This window comes from Arachis ipaensis, chromosome B3 (assembly GCF_059453495.1).
Source record: "Arachis ipaensis isolate K30076 ecotype BB chromosome B3, ASM5945349v1, whole genome shotgun sequence".
NCBI classification, from domain to species: Eukaryota; Viridiplantae; Streptophyta; class Magnoliopsida; order Fabales; family Fabaceae; genus Arachis; species Arachis ipaensis.
This window is the reverse complement of record NC_142438.1, coordinates 39,304,987-39,321,448: the sequence shown is the minus strand read 5'-3', so window position 1 is coordinate 39,321,448 and position 16,462 is coordinate 39,304,987. Positions and strand designations below refer to the sequence as shown.

Genomic DNA, 16,462 nt, shown 5'->3' with positions numbered 1-16,462 from the left:
GTCATATTAGAAATAAGGCCACCCGCGCGATCGCGTCGACCACGCGACCGCGTCACCCTGGATTTTGGCAATACCAAGTTTCGAACAGAGAGTTGTGCGACCGCGAGGCTGCACTCGCGCCACCAACACAAACCGAGTCACGCGATCGCATGCCCCACGCGTTCGCGTCATCTAACCTTATTTGCGCACCACGCGACCGCGTCACCCACGCAACCGCGTCGCCAGCATCGCACAACCTATCCATATTAGTGCCAATTTTCTTATCTTTTCTTCTCCGAATCCTTATTCTCTTATCTTTTGTTATTTATTTCTTCTTCCTTTCTTATTTTCTCTCACTCCCATTCTATTTTATTTAATTTATTTGCATACTCTCATTCATTGCATATTTTATTTTTCTAAAATTATTATTGGTGTTCAAATATTCTTATTCAACTGTTACATCTTTTCTGGTATTTTCTTGATGCTTAGTGACTTGTTTAATTCTGATTGAGTAATATTATTTAAATCAATGCTAATCTTTTATATTTGTATTACTTTTACATTGATATGAATTTATATTATCTCTCCTTACCCACACTCTCTCCCTCATTGTTGCAATATTTTGCACCACTAGTATGCCATGTGCTTCTATTATTTTCTCACTTACATGTTGTAGCTACCATGTAATTGAGACCCTCACTTTTGGCATTAACCAACCCATGTTTTATTTGTTTTCTATCTTTGCTTTGGGTTACTTTCCTTCCCTTTTTCTTTCAGGATGGCCACCAGGAAGAGAACCGGAAGACGTTCACATGGGAGAGACAAACAAGTTCCTACGCACATTCCTTGATGAGAAAAGCATCAGTTGAAACAACCCATCCACCTGCAAAACTCAGCATGCACCGAGGACGGTGCAATCTTTAAGTGTGGGGAGGTCGATACCGATCTCCATGGGTTAGTACTTTCTTGTCTCAAACACCAATGTTTAAATTTTCTTTGTAGATTAGTTGTTGTATTTGCATATTTGTTTGATTTTTGCATATTTTACCACTTGGTTAAAGTAATATTTTCTTTTTCAAGAAACCTTTTAAAGTATTTCACTAATTTGAATAAAATTTAATGTTACACTTGTTTGAAGAAATATTATATTGGAACATGATTTAGAACTCGAACACACAAAACCTGTGAGATTTTTGAGCCTAATTGATTGGTTGCATTTTATCAACCAATACTTTATTTTTGGTGTGTGTTTTTCTCTCTAAAATTGTGATTTTTGTCTTGCTTGATTCTATATTTCCATTATTTAATGTATGCATGCACTTATATGATTGAGGCCTTTGTTTCACTGAGCTTACATACCCATATGGCCTTAACCCTTCATTATCCCTTGCAAACCACTTTGAGCCTATTATACCCCTTTGTTCTTTACTTTAGTACATCATTAACTCTAAGCGGAAAACAATAATGTCCTTAATTTGAATCCTTAGTTAGCTTAGACTAGTGAGAGTGCTCATAAATTAAGTGTGGGGAAGCGAATTTGGAAACAATTGGTTTGAGAATTGAGTATGTTAGAATTTTCTGAAAATGTGAAAAAAATGTTTAGGACATGATTCATGCATCCAATAATTTAATCATATGCATTGAGAAAAATAAAAGAAAAAGAAAAATTATGTATTAAAAAAAAAAGAGAAAAGAGGAAAAAGAGCAAATAAGAAAAAGGGGACAAAATGTCCCAAAGTAAATGTTGAAAACAATGCATATGAGTTGTACTTGAAATTAGAATGCATGAATATGTGGAAAACATGGTTAATGGATGGTTAGATGTTGTATTATGATTACATGGATTGTTTAAGTTAGGTGGGAAAAGTTTAAGTTAATTAAGGATTCAGATTTTAGTCCACTTGGCCAAATACAATCCTACCTTGACCCTGACCCCATTACAACCCTTAAAAGACCTCTTGATATGTGTATCTGTGCATTAAATTTATGTTGATTATTAGATGAAGAGCAAGCCTTAGAAAGCAAGGTTAGTAGAGAATTGAGAGAATCGAACCTAAAAACACTTGAGTGATTAGAGTGTATACACTACCAGTGGGGGTTCGATGCTCAATTCCTTGTTCCCTGCTTTCATGAGCTATTTTCTTCTTGCAAGTCTATTTGTACTTCATTTTCATGATTTGAATTAGTGAAATCCAGTTCATATTTCCTCTTGAAGGATTTGTTTACCTTTAACTAAGTAGTTGGAAACATTCTGCATGTAGTTACATTCATAGGTTGCATTTCATACATTCTTCATCCTTTATAGCTTCTCTTGAGCTTAGTATGAGGACATGCTAGTGTTTAAGTGTGGGGAGGTTGATAAACCACTATTTCATGGTTTATCTTGTGCTCAATTGAGTGGTTTTTATTAACTCTTTACCCACTTATTCATACTATTTGCATGGTTTTATATTTTCTTCCTAATTATGTGCTATGATTGATTACATGTTTCTTTGGCCTTATATTTGCTTATTATTAATCCTCTCTTATTACCATTAGATGCCTTGATATGTGTGTTAAGTGATTTCAGAGATTACAGGGCAGGAATGGCTTAGAGGATAGAAAGGAAGCATGCAAAAGTGGAAGGAATACAAGAAGTTGGAGAAATTGCTAAGTTGTCCAGCCTGACCTCTTCGCACTCAAACGGCTATAACTTTAGCTACAGAGGTCCAAACGACGCGGTTCCAGTTGTGTTGGAAAGCTAACGTCCGGGGCTTCGATTTGATATATAATATGCTATAGTTCCCCTGATGATAGGCGATGCGACCGCGTGATCCATGCGGCCGCGTTGCAGTGGCGGAAATCAGCGTGTTTGAATTCTTCTCCAGTGATTTTCGGGCTGTTTTCGACCCATTTCGCAGCCCAGAAAACACAGATTAAAGGGTATAAAGTGGGGGATTGCATCCATTCATAAGCAGGCTCTCACATTCACAATTTTAGCAGTAGATGTAGTTTTCAAAAGAGAGAGGTTCTCTCCTCTCTCTTAGGATTAGGATTTAGGACTTCTTTTAGTTTTAGGAGTGACTCTCAATCCCAGATTTTTTATTTTTATTTATTTTTTCAATGGCTTATGAACTTTGCCATGTTAGATTTTACTACTTTGAATGTATTTTATTTGAGGTATTCCAGATATTTATGATTTTAATTTAGCTTTCTACATTCTTGGCTTTGGTTAAGGTAATTGGCGATGCTTGAGTTGTCAAATAAAACAGAGGTTGAAATTGGCAGATTCTGATTGAACTAGGATTGCTCTAAAGCTAGTCTCTCTACAGGAGTTGACTAGGACTTGAGAATCAAGCCAATCAGCCCACTTAACTTTCCTTTGTTTAGTAAAGGCTGACCAAGTGGGATTAAAATCCAATTCTCATCACAATTGATAAGGATAGGACTTCCAGTTCTTATACTTTGCCAAGAGTTTATTTTATAGATATTTATTTATCTTATTCTTCTTATGCAACATACTGCTTCCTTACTTTCTAAAACCCCCAATTTACAAGACTCATAACCAATAATAAGAACATACCTCCCTACAATTCCTTGAAAAGACGACCCGAGGTTTAAATACTCGGTTATCAATTTAAAAGGGGTTTGTTACTTGTGACAACCAAAACATTTGTATGAAAGGACTTTTGAAGGTTTAGAAACTACACTTGCAACGAGGATTTATCCGCAAATTTCTAGACCACGCAAAAGTTTTCTCATCAGCGTCGCACTGAAGCTCTCTCCCTCTCTCGTCTCCGGTCTCACAATCAAGGTCTCTGTCGCTCTTCGTGTCATCGGTCGTCACCATCTCGCACCAAGTCGTGCTCGCACACCATCCCTGCGCTTCATCACCATTGTCAGCCTCTCCCATCCGGTAACTCCCTCTTTGTGATTTCTGTAATTTTAATTATTAAAGTATTGTTGTGATTTTTGTAATTAATGTAACTTGGTTTAATTTCTGTGATTTTATATTAGTTGTTGTTAACTTTGACAAAATGAAAAACTTAAGCATCAATTTTATATTAGTTGTTAATTTCTGTACAATCACTTTCATGCTTAGCCCAGAGGAAAGCTCGTGGAAGATACGAGACTGCCCCTGCTTCAGCTCAAAAAGGACCCTCATCTTGTCTTATTCTTGTTGCTGAGAACAGCCACCACAGGCTTCCAAGAAGAAATTGTGGTGGCATTTAAGTTGGAAGAAGCAAAATGGTGATTGTGGAACCCAGAAATCGAAACACCCAACATTGACATTATTGCCATGCTTCTCTACTGTTTGACTTTTTATCTTTTCTTTAACCTTCACATCTCTTAGCTCCTTCAATCTTATCAATATTTTGTTTTCTTGTTGAAAACAACATTTTCCTCCATGGTGGACGGGAAGAACGAAGAGATGTCCACTTCCGAGCTATCTGGTGGGACAAGGATTCACTATATTTTCTAATCCATCTTTGTAAATAGTTTAGAGGTATAATCTGGTATTTATATATGGCATAAAGCTCTAATAGAAAATGAGATATAGGTATAAAGTAACACAAAGACCAGAATATGGATATTTCTAAGTTTTATGGCACCATATGACAAATGAGTATGAAATTAACTTAAAACACATTCTAAAAGCATTAGTTGTCTCTGTGTGACCACAAGGTCACGGGTGCACTGAGCTGTCCTTTTTATTTTATTTTATCAAATTGCACCTGTAGACTTGATGGGATACCCCTGGAAATTTGATGTTCTCTCACAACATATCTCTGATTTGAAGGATTCTAATATTTCAATATTGTGCTTGGTTGTTCTTGAATTTATAATTTGATGCACAGGGACTTGGAAAGGATGGGAGTGGAATGGTAGAGCCAGTACAGGCACAAGCCATGGAGAATAGAGCAGGACTTGGAAGTCAGCAGAAGAAGTTAGATTCTAGCCTTGAGGTGCAGGCAGGGGACAGTTATAAGATGCTTATTCATAAAAAGGCATTTGCCAGGTTCCGGGAAATGAATGACAGTTAAAGGTTTGAAGTTGAACCCTCCAAAATTTAATATTTAAGCCTTGAGAAATGAGAAACATATAATATTAAAATCTGTAGGTTTTTTTTTAAAATGTTTTCCTAGTGTAGTGACAGTGACATAAAATATTGTCAGTTTTAAAATCTAGTGGTTAAGTCAGCTTTCTTTTGCATTGGTTGAACTCAAAGTGTATTAGAATGTCATTTAATTTGTGTTTGCCTTGGTGAGCCAAGAAAAAACTTGTGATGGATTTGTAATTTTTTTATTGGTTTTTCTTTCTTATGTTTGGAAGTTGTGTGATACTTTGGCAAGAACAAAGTTTGTCTGCCTCGTACTCAACAAACTAAACAAATAATTTATAAAAAGGCATTATAATATGGATCCTTGTGACTCTCCCACTTGTCATTTTACCTGCAAACAAGAATCATTCTTCCCAACCTACTTGTCTGTTTTAAATCGTTGTTGTTTGTAATCAAAATCGTTGTCTGAACAATTTCAACTCCAAATTATATGATTTCTAAACCAATTTGCGGGTGATTTCAAAGGTTCTGGTTCTTGTGGATATTCATTCAGGACACCATCTAGGAACTGAGGTTAAAAAAGATAGAGAAAAGCAATGCACAATTACTAAGGGCCAAAAAAAAAAATAAAGTTCATTTATAAATCGTTCGTAACATTAAATTTTTATTTGAGAAGAACTATTGTTAAACTAGGTCTCATAAGTTTTTACATTATTAAGAGTATTTAAATATTTATTTTGTTCTATTTGTCATCAAGAAAATGGACCTTTCTCACTAGGGCAAAGTTTATAGGTTTTTTAGTTTAAATAAAATTTAATATTTTTACAAACATACGCAGATGTAGAAACTTCAAAAATGAGGCACACTCTTGGTGTTACGCATAGCATGATTGATACATCATACATATTATATAGCATTTTAATATTGGACTGGAGAACAAACGATTTTTTATAGGACTCTTTTTTTTTCTTCGGATTTTATTTTTCATTTTGATATTGCATAAGAAGGCCTCTAACTAAAGATTAAGATTGTGATTTCGCCCATTTGAAGTGATAGTTTCCTCATTAAACTGAAAACCCAGAATACAGGAGCATTTCCATCTAAGCATAGCTAAAATTTTACCATCTATTTACCATGAAAATGCTATTCAAGATAGAATATTACAAAAACTGATCTGATGAGCTGCTCCTGTTTAACAGAAAAGCCTTCTTTTCTGCAATAATGATTGTTAATCAGTCAACACCAATAAAAAATAATAATTGCAAGAAGTGATTTATCTATATTCCTATTAAATTTACTTACATCCTCCTCCTAACTACTGAAAGAAAGAACATTTCAAAACATAGAATATATCTATATGAATAAATGAAGGCTTCACTTTATACCCAAACTACTTGTTAAGAATTAATAAATAATTGACTCATTTTGTTTAGCGAGAAAATATCAACGATTATGGAAAATAGGAACTGTTTTCAACAAAAATCAGAGATACATGAAAATATGAAATAACCAAAGTTAAATTTTAGAAGTAACATCAATAGTGAAACTACTATAATTTCCATTCCAACATTAGCCTTCAATATCTATTAGAGTGAGACCCGCGCGATACGCAGAGAGGCAAATTAATTATACTTTATAATGTTTTCTAGTAAATATTATATTCTTTAGGATTCAGGATTCATTGTGAAATCAACAGATCAGGATTTGGGAGCATAAGTGCCCATTATTTATCAGATAAAATAAAAAACAAAAATAACACAGTGCTTCGAACACACAGCTTGGGAAAGCAAACACTCAACAACATTGAACAATTTTTGTGAACCAATTCCATGGACTAGGAACCACAAATTCCAGTATTTTTGTTTCACTCTCCATGTAAGAGCCATGCCTCATTCTCGTATCCTGACAATTTGAATTGTCTCCAAGCTTCATAACCGAGTCAAATTGTCTCCAAGCTTCATAACCGAGTTCTTCACCGTAATAATAATCCTGCAGATTACTCCTGATTATTGCTTTTCCTAGTTGTCTTACTCCTCTGCTTAAGAATGCAAGGTCGAACTTCAAGTTGTTTAACTTCAAAAGCATATCCAATGTAATTATTAGCTTCTTGTTGGTGAATAAGGTTTTAAATTGTGAAATCATGTGTTGTTGAAAGATGATATAAAATAAAAAAGGCTTATTTTGTTTACCTCAAAAACATACATCAGCTACAAGCTTGAATTAATGAATTAAAGACCTTTGTTAGCATATGAAAATGAAGGACAAAAAGAAATAATATACAAACAAGATTTTGTCACCACAATTAGGGGTGGAAACAGGCAAGGTCAGGCCAGGCTTTGTTCTTAATAGGTCTGGCCTGTCATGTAGTTGATTGGCCTGAGCCTAGCCTGCAGCCTGCTATAGGCTTTTTTCAAAGTACTAAGCCTGTTATTCAGCCTAGCCTGGCCTGAAGCCTGTTAAAAGGCCTGCTAATTTTTTTTACAAAAATAAAAATATTATTTAAAAAAAATATTTTTTAATAAACATATTTATATATAAAATGTCATATTTAATATTTATTAGAATTTTTAAATTTTAAAGTATTTAAAATATACAAAATTATTTATAATTAAATATAGTAAATTTAAAATATCTCATTATTTTGTTAATAATAAAAAAATTATTTATATATATATAATTATGTATTAAAAGGCCCAGACAGACCTGACAGACCAGGCCAGGCTAATTAGTGAGTCTGGGCCTGGCCTATTAACATAATAAGGCCTTTATAACAGCCTAAGCCTGTGCCTATTTTATAACAAGTCAGGCCAGGCCAGGCCAAACACAGGCCAGGCTGCAGGCCCCTGGCAGGCCGCCTGGCCTATTTCCATCCCTAACCACAATCTAAACTTTGCTTGTTCCACAGCCATTCAGCCATCTATTTTAAAGACAGATCAACATGCAACAATTTTAAAACACTATGCACAGCAATTGCACACATTGAGGGGGGAACCCTTATGATTGATGAGAATGCATATTCACAATAAAAAGATATGCTACTCAACCTCAAAGCTATGGCACATAAAACTGCAAGCTTCTATAATACAAAGGCAATTGTGTAATATATATAAAGATAAAAAAGCAAATGATGCATTGCACTCACACTAAACCCAAAACTCTTAAATATAGTAAAACATATACCCCTTTCAAAATGGGGACAAGATTATGATTTTTTTTTCCTAAAACATTAAAATGACAAAAACCTCAGGCACCTTTACCAAACTTATAAATCTATTTCAAGCACTCTAATGGGTTCATGATACTTATGTAGGACACCCTAAAATGAATTAGTTGCAACAATAAAAACATTGAAAATGTAGTCAAGAAGCACCGGTAGAACAATTACACTAGGAAAAATTGACAAAGTAAACAGACCTGAATTTCTGTTTTGTTTCTTTCCTTTCAATTTCAGGTCCATCAGCTTTCAGTTTCTTACTTATTTCAGCAGCTTGGGCTGCCGCTAACTCTGTTGCAGACTTCATGGTGGCGGCTTTATTGGCAGCTTGCTGTGCAGTCATGGTTTGTTGCATAAGCAGAGCTTGCTGGAATTGCATCTGTTGCATTGTCACAGCTTGCTGCATCATCAAAGGAAGAGATGATGAAGCAAGGGAAGATAGATAGATTGAAAATAGTATCTACATAAATACAAACATTTTTATAATAACTAACTAACTTCAGAATTCTGTTTTTAAGTTAATTTCATACTCATTTGTCATGTGGTGCCATAAAACTTAGAAATATCCATATTCTCATCTTTGTGTCACTTTATACCTATATCTCATTTTCTATTAGAGCTTTATGCCATATGTAAATACAAGGAATATACCTCTAAATTATTCACAAAGATGGATTGGAAAATATAGTGAATCCTTGCCCCACCAGATAGCTCGGAAGTGGACATCTCTTCGTTCTTCCTGTCCACCATGGAGGAAAATGCTGTTTTCAACAAGGAAACAAAATATTGATAAGATTGAAGGAGTTAAGAGATGTGAAGGTTGAAGAAAGGATAAAAAGTCAAACAGTAGAGAAGCATGGCAACAATGTCAATGTTGGGTGTTTCTGTTTCTAGGTTCCACAATCACCATTTTGCTTCTTCCAACTTAAATGCCGCCACAATTTCTTCTTGGAAGCCTGTGGTGGCTGTTCTCAGCAACAAGAACAAGATGAGGGTCCCTTTTTAGCTGAAGCAGGGGCGGTCTCGTATCTTCCACGAGCTTCCCTTTGGGCTAAGCATGGAGGTGATTGTACAGAAATTAACAACTAATATAAAATTGATGCTTAAGTTTTTTCATTTTGTCAAAGTTAACAACAACTAATATAAATTCACAGAAATCAAACCAAGTTACATTAATTACAAAAATCACAACAATGCTTTAATAATTCCGAGTTCCAAATGAGCTCCGAGAGTAAAGTTCCGAGTAATCCATACAAAGCCCCAGAAGAGGCAACAGCTGGGGTGTGCTGAAGAAAAAGAGAAGCCATCAAGGCTCCCCCAAATGCAGACATTGCATAGATTACAGCAATCCTTACTGCGAGTAATAAAATATTCATCATTCATCAGCAATTTTATCTCCAATCAACAGAATAAACAATTGACAGTAGAATCCGAACCCTAAAAGGCTAAAGAAAAGTATTGTAAAAGGAAAAATATAATTACACGGTCCAAGCTCGTGCTCTAGGTGAATTCCGATGAAGATGATACTGCAGAGATTGAGGAGGAGGTGGAAGAGCCCAGCATGAAGAAATGGAGAGGTGAAAAGACGCCAAGTTTGGTGATACTCTGTCAAGAAATTCCGCCCAAGCGCTCCCATTTCCTCTAATCTGCACCAACCAAAAATCAAAACGAGAAGTTCCGATTAATTGATAACCAGAAAAAGATTTCAGATTCAGAGAATCTTTGGAAGAAATAAAAGAACTCACTTGGACTGAGAAGGGCCTAAGAGAGGATTCTCAGAGAGAGGCTGGAAGGAGAACCTTCCGAGGGTTTTTAGGGCGCAGTCGCCGTTGCGATGAAGACGCCCACGTGGATTATCACGAACACTGACACCACCCACGTGTCACCGCCAGAGCGGCGGCGCTTCAAGGAGGGAGCCACCTTGAGGTCCTGGGGGAATGCCGCCGGGAACTTTGCCGGAGGAGAGAGCTTAACGATGTCGATGAATTGATCGGAACCTCCTTCCGCCGCCATTTCCGATTCTTCTTCTCACTGTAACCTTTCACCACCGAGATTGTGTTTTTTCCAGCGAGAAATGGAGAATGAGCTACGAGTTGGTTTGTTGGTGGGAATTTCTAGAGAGAGAAAACGCTTGATAAGTTTGTTGAGCTTGGCGGGAATTGTTTTTTTTTTCCGTTTCGGTTTCTGTTTCTGATTTCGTTTGGGGACTGATCAGTAAACAAGGGGGTGGTAGTAAGATGATGGATATTTAAATATTAATATGCGAAGGAAGTGACAAGTGGATCCGTGGCGCAATGGTAGCGCGTCTGACTCCAGATCAGAAGGTTGCGTGTTCGATTCACGTCGGGTTCAATATCCCGATCCGTAAAGCTACCGCCGGATCAACAATTTTTTTGTATTTCAACGGGCCTAGTCCCGTAATGGGCCAAAGTCATATAAATTTTTCTTTATTTATGTTATGGTTCTTGTATATTGTCCAAAATTTGTGAAATAGAATTTACCTTTGCTTATCTTTTTTGACATTTATCTTTGCCTAACCTTTCCTAAAAATTCAATTTTTCATCTAACCACTATCCATATAACTCTTTCTATTAATCATAGAGGAAGGTTTGAAAGAGGTCCATATGAGAAGATGTTATATATTAGTAGGAAAGTAACAGAGATTAAGAGGATTAATGTCAATACCCTAAATAAATTTTTCATTAGTGATTTGCTGAATGACATTGGATATACGTCTATCACTAATTTTCATTGGCTAAAACCAGATAAAGAGCTTGATAATGGAATGAAAATGTTAAGAGCTAATATGGACTTAGTTAAAATGTATGAGGCAGCTGTGAAAAATGGTAACAGGATTAAGCTATATACAGAGCACCCGATAAATATTTCTGTTATAGTTGAAGAGAACATCACTCCTATAAAGATGAGGTTAAAGACCTATGCTAAGAGGATTCCAACTCCGAAAAAGACTCCAAAAAGAAGACTTGTAGTTGTTGAGGATGATAATAATGCTAAAATAGTAGGTCATGTATAGACTGTCATGGAGGCCCATAGTAGGGGTCAGGCCCAGAATAGGGAAGAAGCCCATAAAACAAGTAAGCATGTTGAAGTTCAGTTCCAAGATGAGGGCAGTTGCAATGTGGCCCAAGAAAGATCGCAACAACCAATTCAACCAACCCAATCACCAAAGTAGGTATCCCAACCTCCCAAAACACATGTGCAACCAAATGAGCCACCATCCAATCAGCCCCAGCCTTCACAGCACCCCAATGAGCATGACCAGCAACCAAGGCATAATGCTAGTTCAACATCTCCAACACAAGTTTTTGGTACATGATCTAGTGAGAACGAAGGCCAAGCAGTTGAACAATTAACTCAGTACATTCCACAGTCATATAGGAACCCACTCTCACAATCAAACCCTGAATCAGATTCAATTCCACCATCTGATACGAATAGTTCTCCCCAAATTAAATCCAAATGAGCAGGCTGAGGTAAGGCCTAAAGTGAACAAGAGAAGATCAGCAAAGAGGTTTCTCCCCACCAGACAATCATTCATACCCAACCTTGATCCTAAGAAGCCTCCATCCTTTTATATCCCTGTTGATGAAGAGGACTACTCTATTGAAAATGTTGGATATTATTGTTATGAGTCAGAAGAACTGAGGAGTATAGCAAGTGATGAAGATGCAGATCAGCCTCTAGTTTTTCCTTAGAGCAATGTTGATGCTCCTATTAGGCAAGTCCAGTTGGAGTTAGGGATGGAGTTTGAAATACTTAATCAATTCAGAAAGGCAGTTCAGAAGTTTAACATCAACCTTGGAAGAAGCATATTCTTTCCTCGTTTTGACTCAACAAGAAGGAAAGCAATATGCTATGATAAAGGTTGTCCTTGGAAAACATACTGTGATAAGAGGTCATTTTCTTTGGGTTATCAGGTGAAGACTTTTGTTAATAAACACACATGCAGCAGAGACAATCATTGTAAATCAGCTAATGGTGAACGGGTTGTTGATGAATTGGAGGAGAGAATAAAGCGGCAACCAAGTTTGACAGTGAGGGACGCTAATCAATTCTTTAGAGCTGAGTATGACATGTTGATCAATGAGAGGAAAATCTACAGATCCATAGTCAAAGCAAAGGAGAGGATTGAGTGTTCTGAGATTGCTCAATATGCAAGACTTTGTGACTGTACAAATGAGATACTCAAGAGTCAAGACTATCTAGGGTCCACAATGAGAATCCACACGAATCCACATCCTGATTCAAACCCTCTATTTCTTTAAATTTATGTATGTTTTGACGCCTGCTAAAAGGGATTCAATTAAGGATGTAGACCATTGATAGGGTTAGATGGGACTTTTCTTAGAGGGTATTATGGGGGTCAGTTGCTTACAGCCATAGGGCAGGGCGCTAATAACCACATATACCCAATTGCCTATGCAATTGTGGAATTCGGGAACAAAAATAGTTGGAAGTGGTTTTTAGAGATACTGGAAGAGGATATTGGAGATCTCAGAGCAAACAGGTTTAACTTCATGTCATATATTCAGAAGGATTTTATCACTCCTACTTGAGTTTTATTGTCGTTTGTTGAGTTATATAATATGCATAAAATTAGCCCTTAATTTTCTGAATTTTAGTACACTAATGTGTGCATAATTGTTTTTCTTCAATATTTATTGACCTAATGTTCTGGATTGTTGGACTGCATAGTTAGTGACTTAAAATGGTGAATTTTATTATATGATTGTGTACAATCTTGGAAAGCTTAATTAATTTTTTTCTTATGCTGCTAAATTTTATTATGTACTTGTGATCTGAATTGGTTTAGTTACTTAATTATGCTGCTGAATTTTATTATCTAATTGTGTTCTGAATTGGTTAGACTACATAGTTAGTGACTTAAACTGCTGAATTTTATATGATGGTGAACAAGTTTGGTTTGGTTGCATAATTATCCACTTATGCTGCTGAATTTAGTGTTGTTGTTGTGTATAGAATTTTAGTTAGTGACTTAAGCTGCTGAATTTTAGTATCTACTTGTAGTTTGAATTGGTTTAGTTACTTAATTATGCTACTGAATTTTATTATTTAATTGTGTTCTGAATTGGTTGGACTACATAGTTAGTGTCTTAAGCTGTTGAATTTTATATGATGCTGAACAAGTTTTGTTTGGTTTTATAATTATCCACTTATGCTACTGAATTTGTGTGTTGTCATTGTGTACAGAATTTTAGTTACTGACTTAAGCTGCTGAATTTTAGAATGCCATTATGTACATAACTGATTTACTCCCATCTTCAGTGACTTTCTCTGTTAAAACTTATTATATCTAATTGATTTACAGAGTGAACAATTCAGAATTGATGTTATTTTCTTTATAAAAAGTTTGGCTTATGAATTTTTTAAATTATTTTTCTTATCTAAGACCATTAAATGACAACATACATCCTCTACTAACGAAAAGGGATTCATTTCTTTCTTTCGTAAACGAAAACACAAGGTTATGTATGAAGATAAGATGCATGCATGCCACCAAGTATATTTACCTTTATTAGAAGTACTTATCTTATCTGGCCATCATTTTCCTCCTTTGAATATTATTATCTAATTGTGTTCTGAATTGTTTTAGTTGCATAATTAGTTACTAAATATTTTGAATTTAGTTTAATAATGTGAATTGATATAAATTATTTGCATTGTATACATAATTTGTACTCGTATAATCAAAGATTAATACATGCTGCGCAAAAAATGTACAAAGGAGCCAACCACATATTTTGTGCTATGCAGAAAGAAGTGGAATGACAAGCAGATGAGAATGTGTATGTGGGCATGTGGAAAGGCAACCACCAACCAAGACTTCAATTTTGCTATGAAAAGATTGAAGAAAATCAATATCCGAACTTGGGAATACTTAGACAAACGTGCACCAAAACAGTGGAGTAGAGCCCATTTTAGTGAGTACTCTAAGATGGACAACTACACAAACAATAATTGTAAAGTGTTTAACGCAAAGATTAAGAAGTTTAGGGGAAACCGATCATCACCATGTTGGAAGAGGTTAGGTGATACGTCATGAGGATTATAGCAAGGAACAAGAAAGCATTGATAGGATATAATAGAAAGTTAACCCCAGTACAACAGATCAGATTAGAGAGGGAAAAGAGGGAGCATAATAAATGTAGGCCTATTTCGACAGGAGATGATGCTAGAAATGTTTATGAAGTGCAGTGTTTGCCCGTAAAGGTTGGTGTAGACTTAGACAAAGGAACATGCAGCTGTAGAGTGTGGCAGTTAATTGATCTCCCTTGTAGATATGTCTGTGCTGCCCTAGCTTACCATAGCAGAAGACCTGAAGACTTTGCTCATAACTGGCTTACTATGGGTGCATACAATAAATCACATGATCCGTTGTATTGTTTTCAATCTCTATTCATTCGAAGAACAAGAAACCATTTTCATAGACAACAATGATCTCAAAATATAAATTTCCTATATTTTGATTACTAAATACAAGTTACAAGATACACAAAACATCACCCCCAAGGCCAAGATTGCAAGCAACAATCTACTCCTCTTAACTTTAGCCTTAACTTTTTTTATCTTCCTTGTCATCATCGATAAAACCTCATGATTCTCTACTCCAACTGTAATAATTATCAACCCATCTTCTTGTCTCGCATGAGAAAGCTCCATATTTCTTTTAACTAATGATTTTGCCAGACCCTCCCAACCTTCTTCGATCTCATCCACCCACACAAAATATTTGTAGTCTCTTACCTGGAACATCAACATATATACCCACCCCAGTATCAATTGAAATTCAAAAAACAAAAAAGGAGAACTTTCACAAAAAAAATAAAAGCATATCCATTACCTTCCAAAGAGGACATCGGATGAACCATCTATTTGGATTTGTCATCATGCCGGACTCCATCAACGGAACCTCCAGCCCACAGAAGCATCTCCCGTCAAGTTTTTTTTTCCTTCTTCTTCTTTGAACTCAAAGCGTTGTTGCAACTTGCATTACTTGTAGCCAAGTTAAATTTGCGCAGAGACATCTCTCGGGGTTAAAGGGTTGTCTTCTACTACAGTTCATATTTTAGGACCAACGCAAAATGCAATGTTGTCAATTTCTAGGGCAAAGGTCAAAATGGAGAAGAAAGGGATGCTAGGGTTTGAATCTTTGTATTACTTGGCTCTAAAACACTCACATGTCAAAGTAACAACACACGTAAATAGGTTTAGGAGGTTTTTGTTGCCACGTAGGTTCGGAAACTAACGGACTAATTGTGTAATCAACGTCTGGATACTCTTGGCACATGGAGGCCATCTTCTGTGGTTATAATCGTCATTTCTTTCTTATATGGGTACATTTGTTAGTGTCTGTATCTTTCATAGGTACAAATGGTAATTTATTCTAATAAACAATTAATGTTAGAAGTTGAGGTGTGTTTGGAAGTCACCAACTTGAATGGGTGTATGTGTATCTATCATCCGACATCTAAATCTAACAATCTGGCTAAATATTTATTACAATAAATTTAATTATTTATTTATTTATTTCAAATTTAATTATTTATTATAATAGATTTAATTATTTTAACAATAATTATTTAATTAAAAAATATATATTAACATATATAAATATATAATAATTAATTTAATAACTAATTTTTAATAATGAAATATTGTTTAACTATTATTCTAGGGCTGCACAAAATCTAGCCTGCTTGAAGAACTGGTTTGGACCCAATCACACTGGGTCAAGGTAAATGTTTGGGTCATCCGACTCGGCCCAAAGAGAACAAATAAGGACTTCCACACCAGCCAGATCCCAAAGCAAGCCACTTTCATTTGGTACTTCTTCTTCATCATCATCACAATGCATCCAACCATCCATTTCTTCTTTTTCATCACCATTCATAACACCATGTCACCAGACACCATTTTTTCCTCTTCTTCTTCTCACTGGTAACTAAAGTCACTATCGTGGTTGTGCCTCTCCATGCCACAACGTCAGATCTGCTTTCGTTGCTGCCATTGAGATAGATAGAAGAAACTCACGGCGCTGATTTGCTCCCAATGCCGCCTCTGTTCTACCTCTCCATAGCCATCGTGATCTGTTCCTTACCATCACTGCCTCGATTTGCTCCGCTTTCCACCACCACATGTAACACCCTACCACACAGAGCTTTATGCTTAAGTCGTAAAAAAAGGTG

The 16,462-nt window shown here is 35.9% G+C and overlaps 1 protein-coding gene and 1 non-coding gene across 3 annotated transcripts; one reads left to right on the top strand and one right to left on the bottom strand.

Moving 5' to 3' along the window:
- Nucleotides 1-6,652: 6,652 nt before the first annotated feature.
- On the bottom strand, nucleotides 6,653-9,588 carry LOC107634392 (uncharacterized). Of its 2 annotated transcripts, XM_088509108.1 has the most exons (4): nucleotides 9,142-9,402; nucleotides 8,886-8,995; nucleotides 8,435-8,634; nucleotides 6,653-7,093 (listed from the first exon to the last, which is right to left on the bottom strand). In XM_088509108.1, the coding sequence occupies exons 2-4, from the start codon at nucleotides 8,982-8,984 to the stop codon at nucleotides 7,090-7,092; spliced, it is 303 nt and encodes a 100-aa protein (XP_088365234.1). In that variant the 5' UTR covers nucleotides 8,985-8,995; nucleotides 9,142-9,402; the 3' UTR covers nucleotides 6,653-7,089. The 2 variants fall into 2 exon arrangements, with proteins under 2 accessions (XP_088365234.1, XP_020974432.2); XM_021118773.2 differs by having other exon boundaries at nucleotides 8,886-9,588.
- Nucleotides 9,589-10,514: 926 nt separating this feature from the next.
- On the top strand, nucleotides 10,515-10,586 carry TRNAW-CCA (transfer RNA tryptophan (anticodon CCA)). Its single transcript has one exon. It is a non-coding gene; the product is annotated as a tRNA-Trp (tRNA).
- Nucleotides 10,587-16,462: the final 5,876 nt, after the last annotated feature.

Coding starts and splice junctions, on each gene's coding strand:
- LOC107634392 (XM_021118773.2), bottom strand. CDS start 8,984: ATGGTGGACAGGAAGAACGAAGAGATGTCCACTTCCGAGCTATCTGGT. Junction 8,635..8,885: donor TCTTTGTGAATAATTTAGAG/GTATATTCCTTG, acceptor TTGATGATGCAG/CAAGCTGTGACAATGCAACA.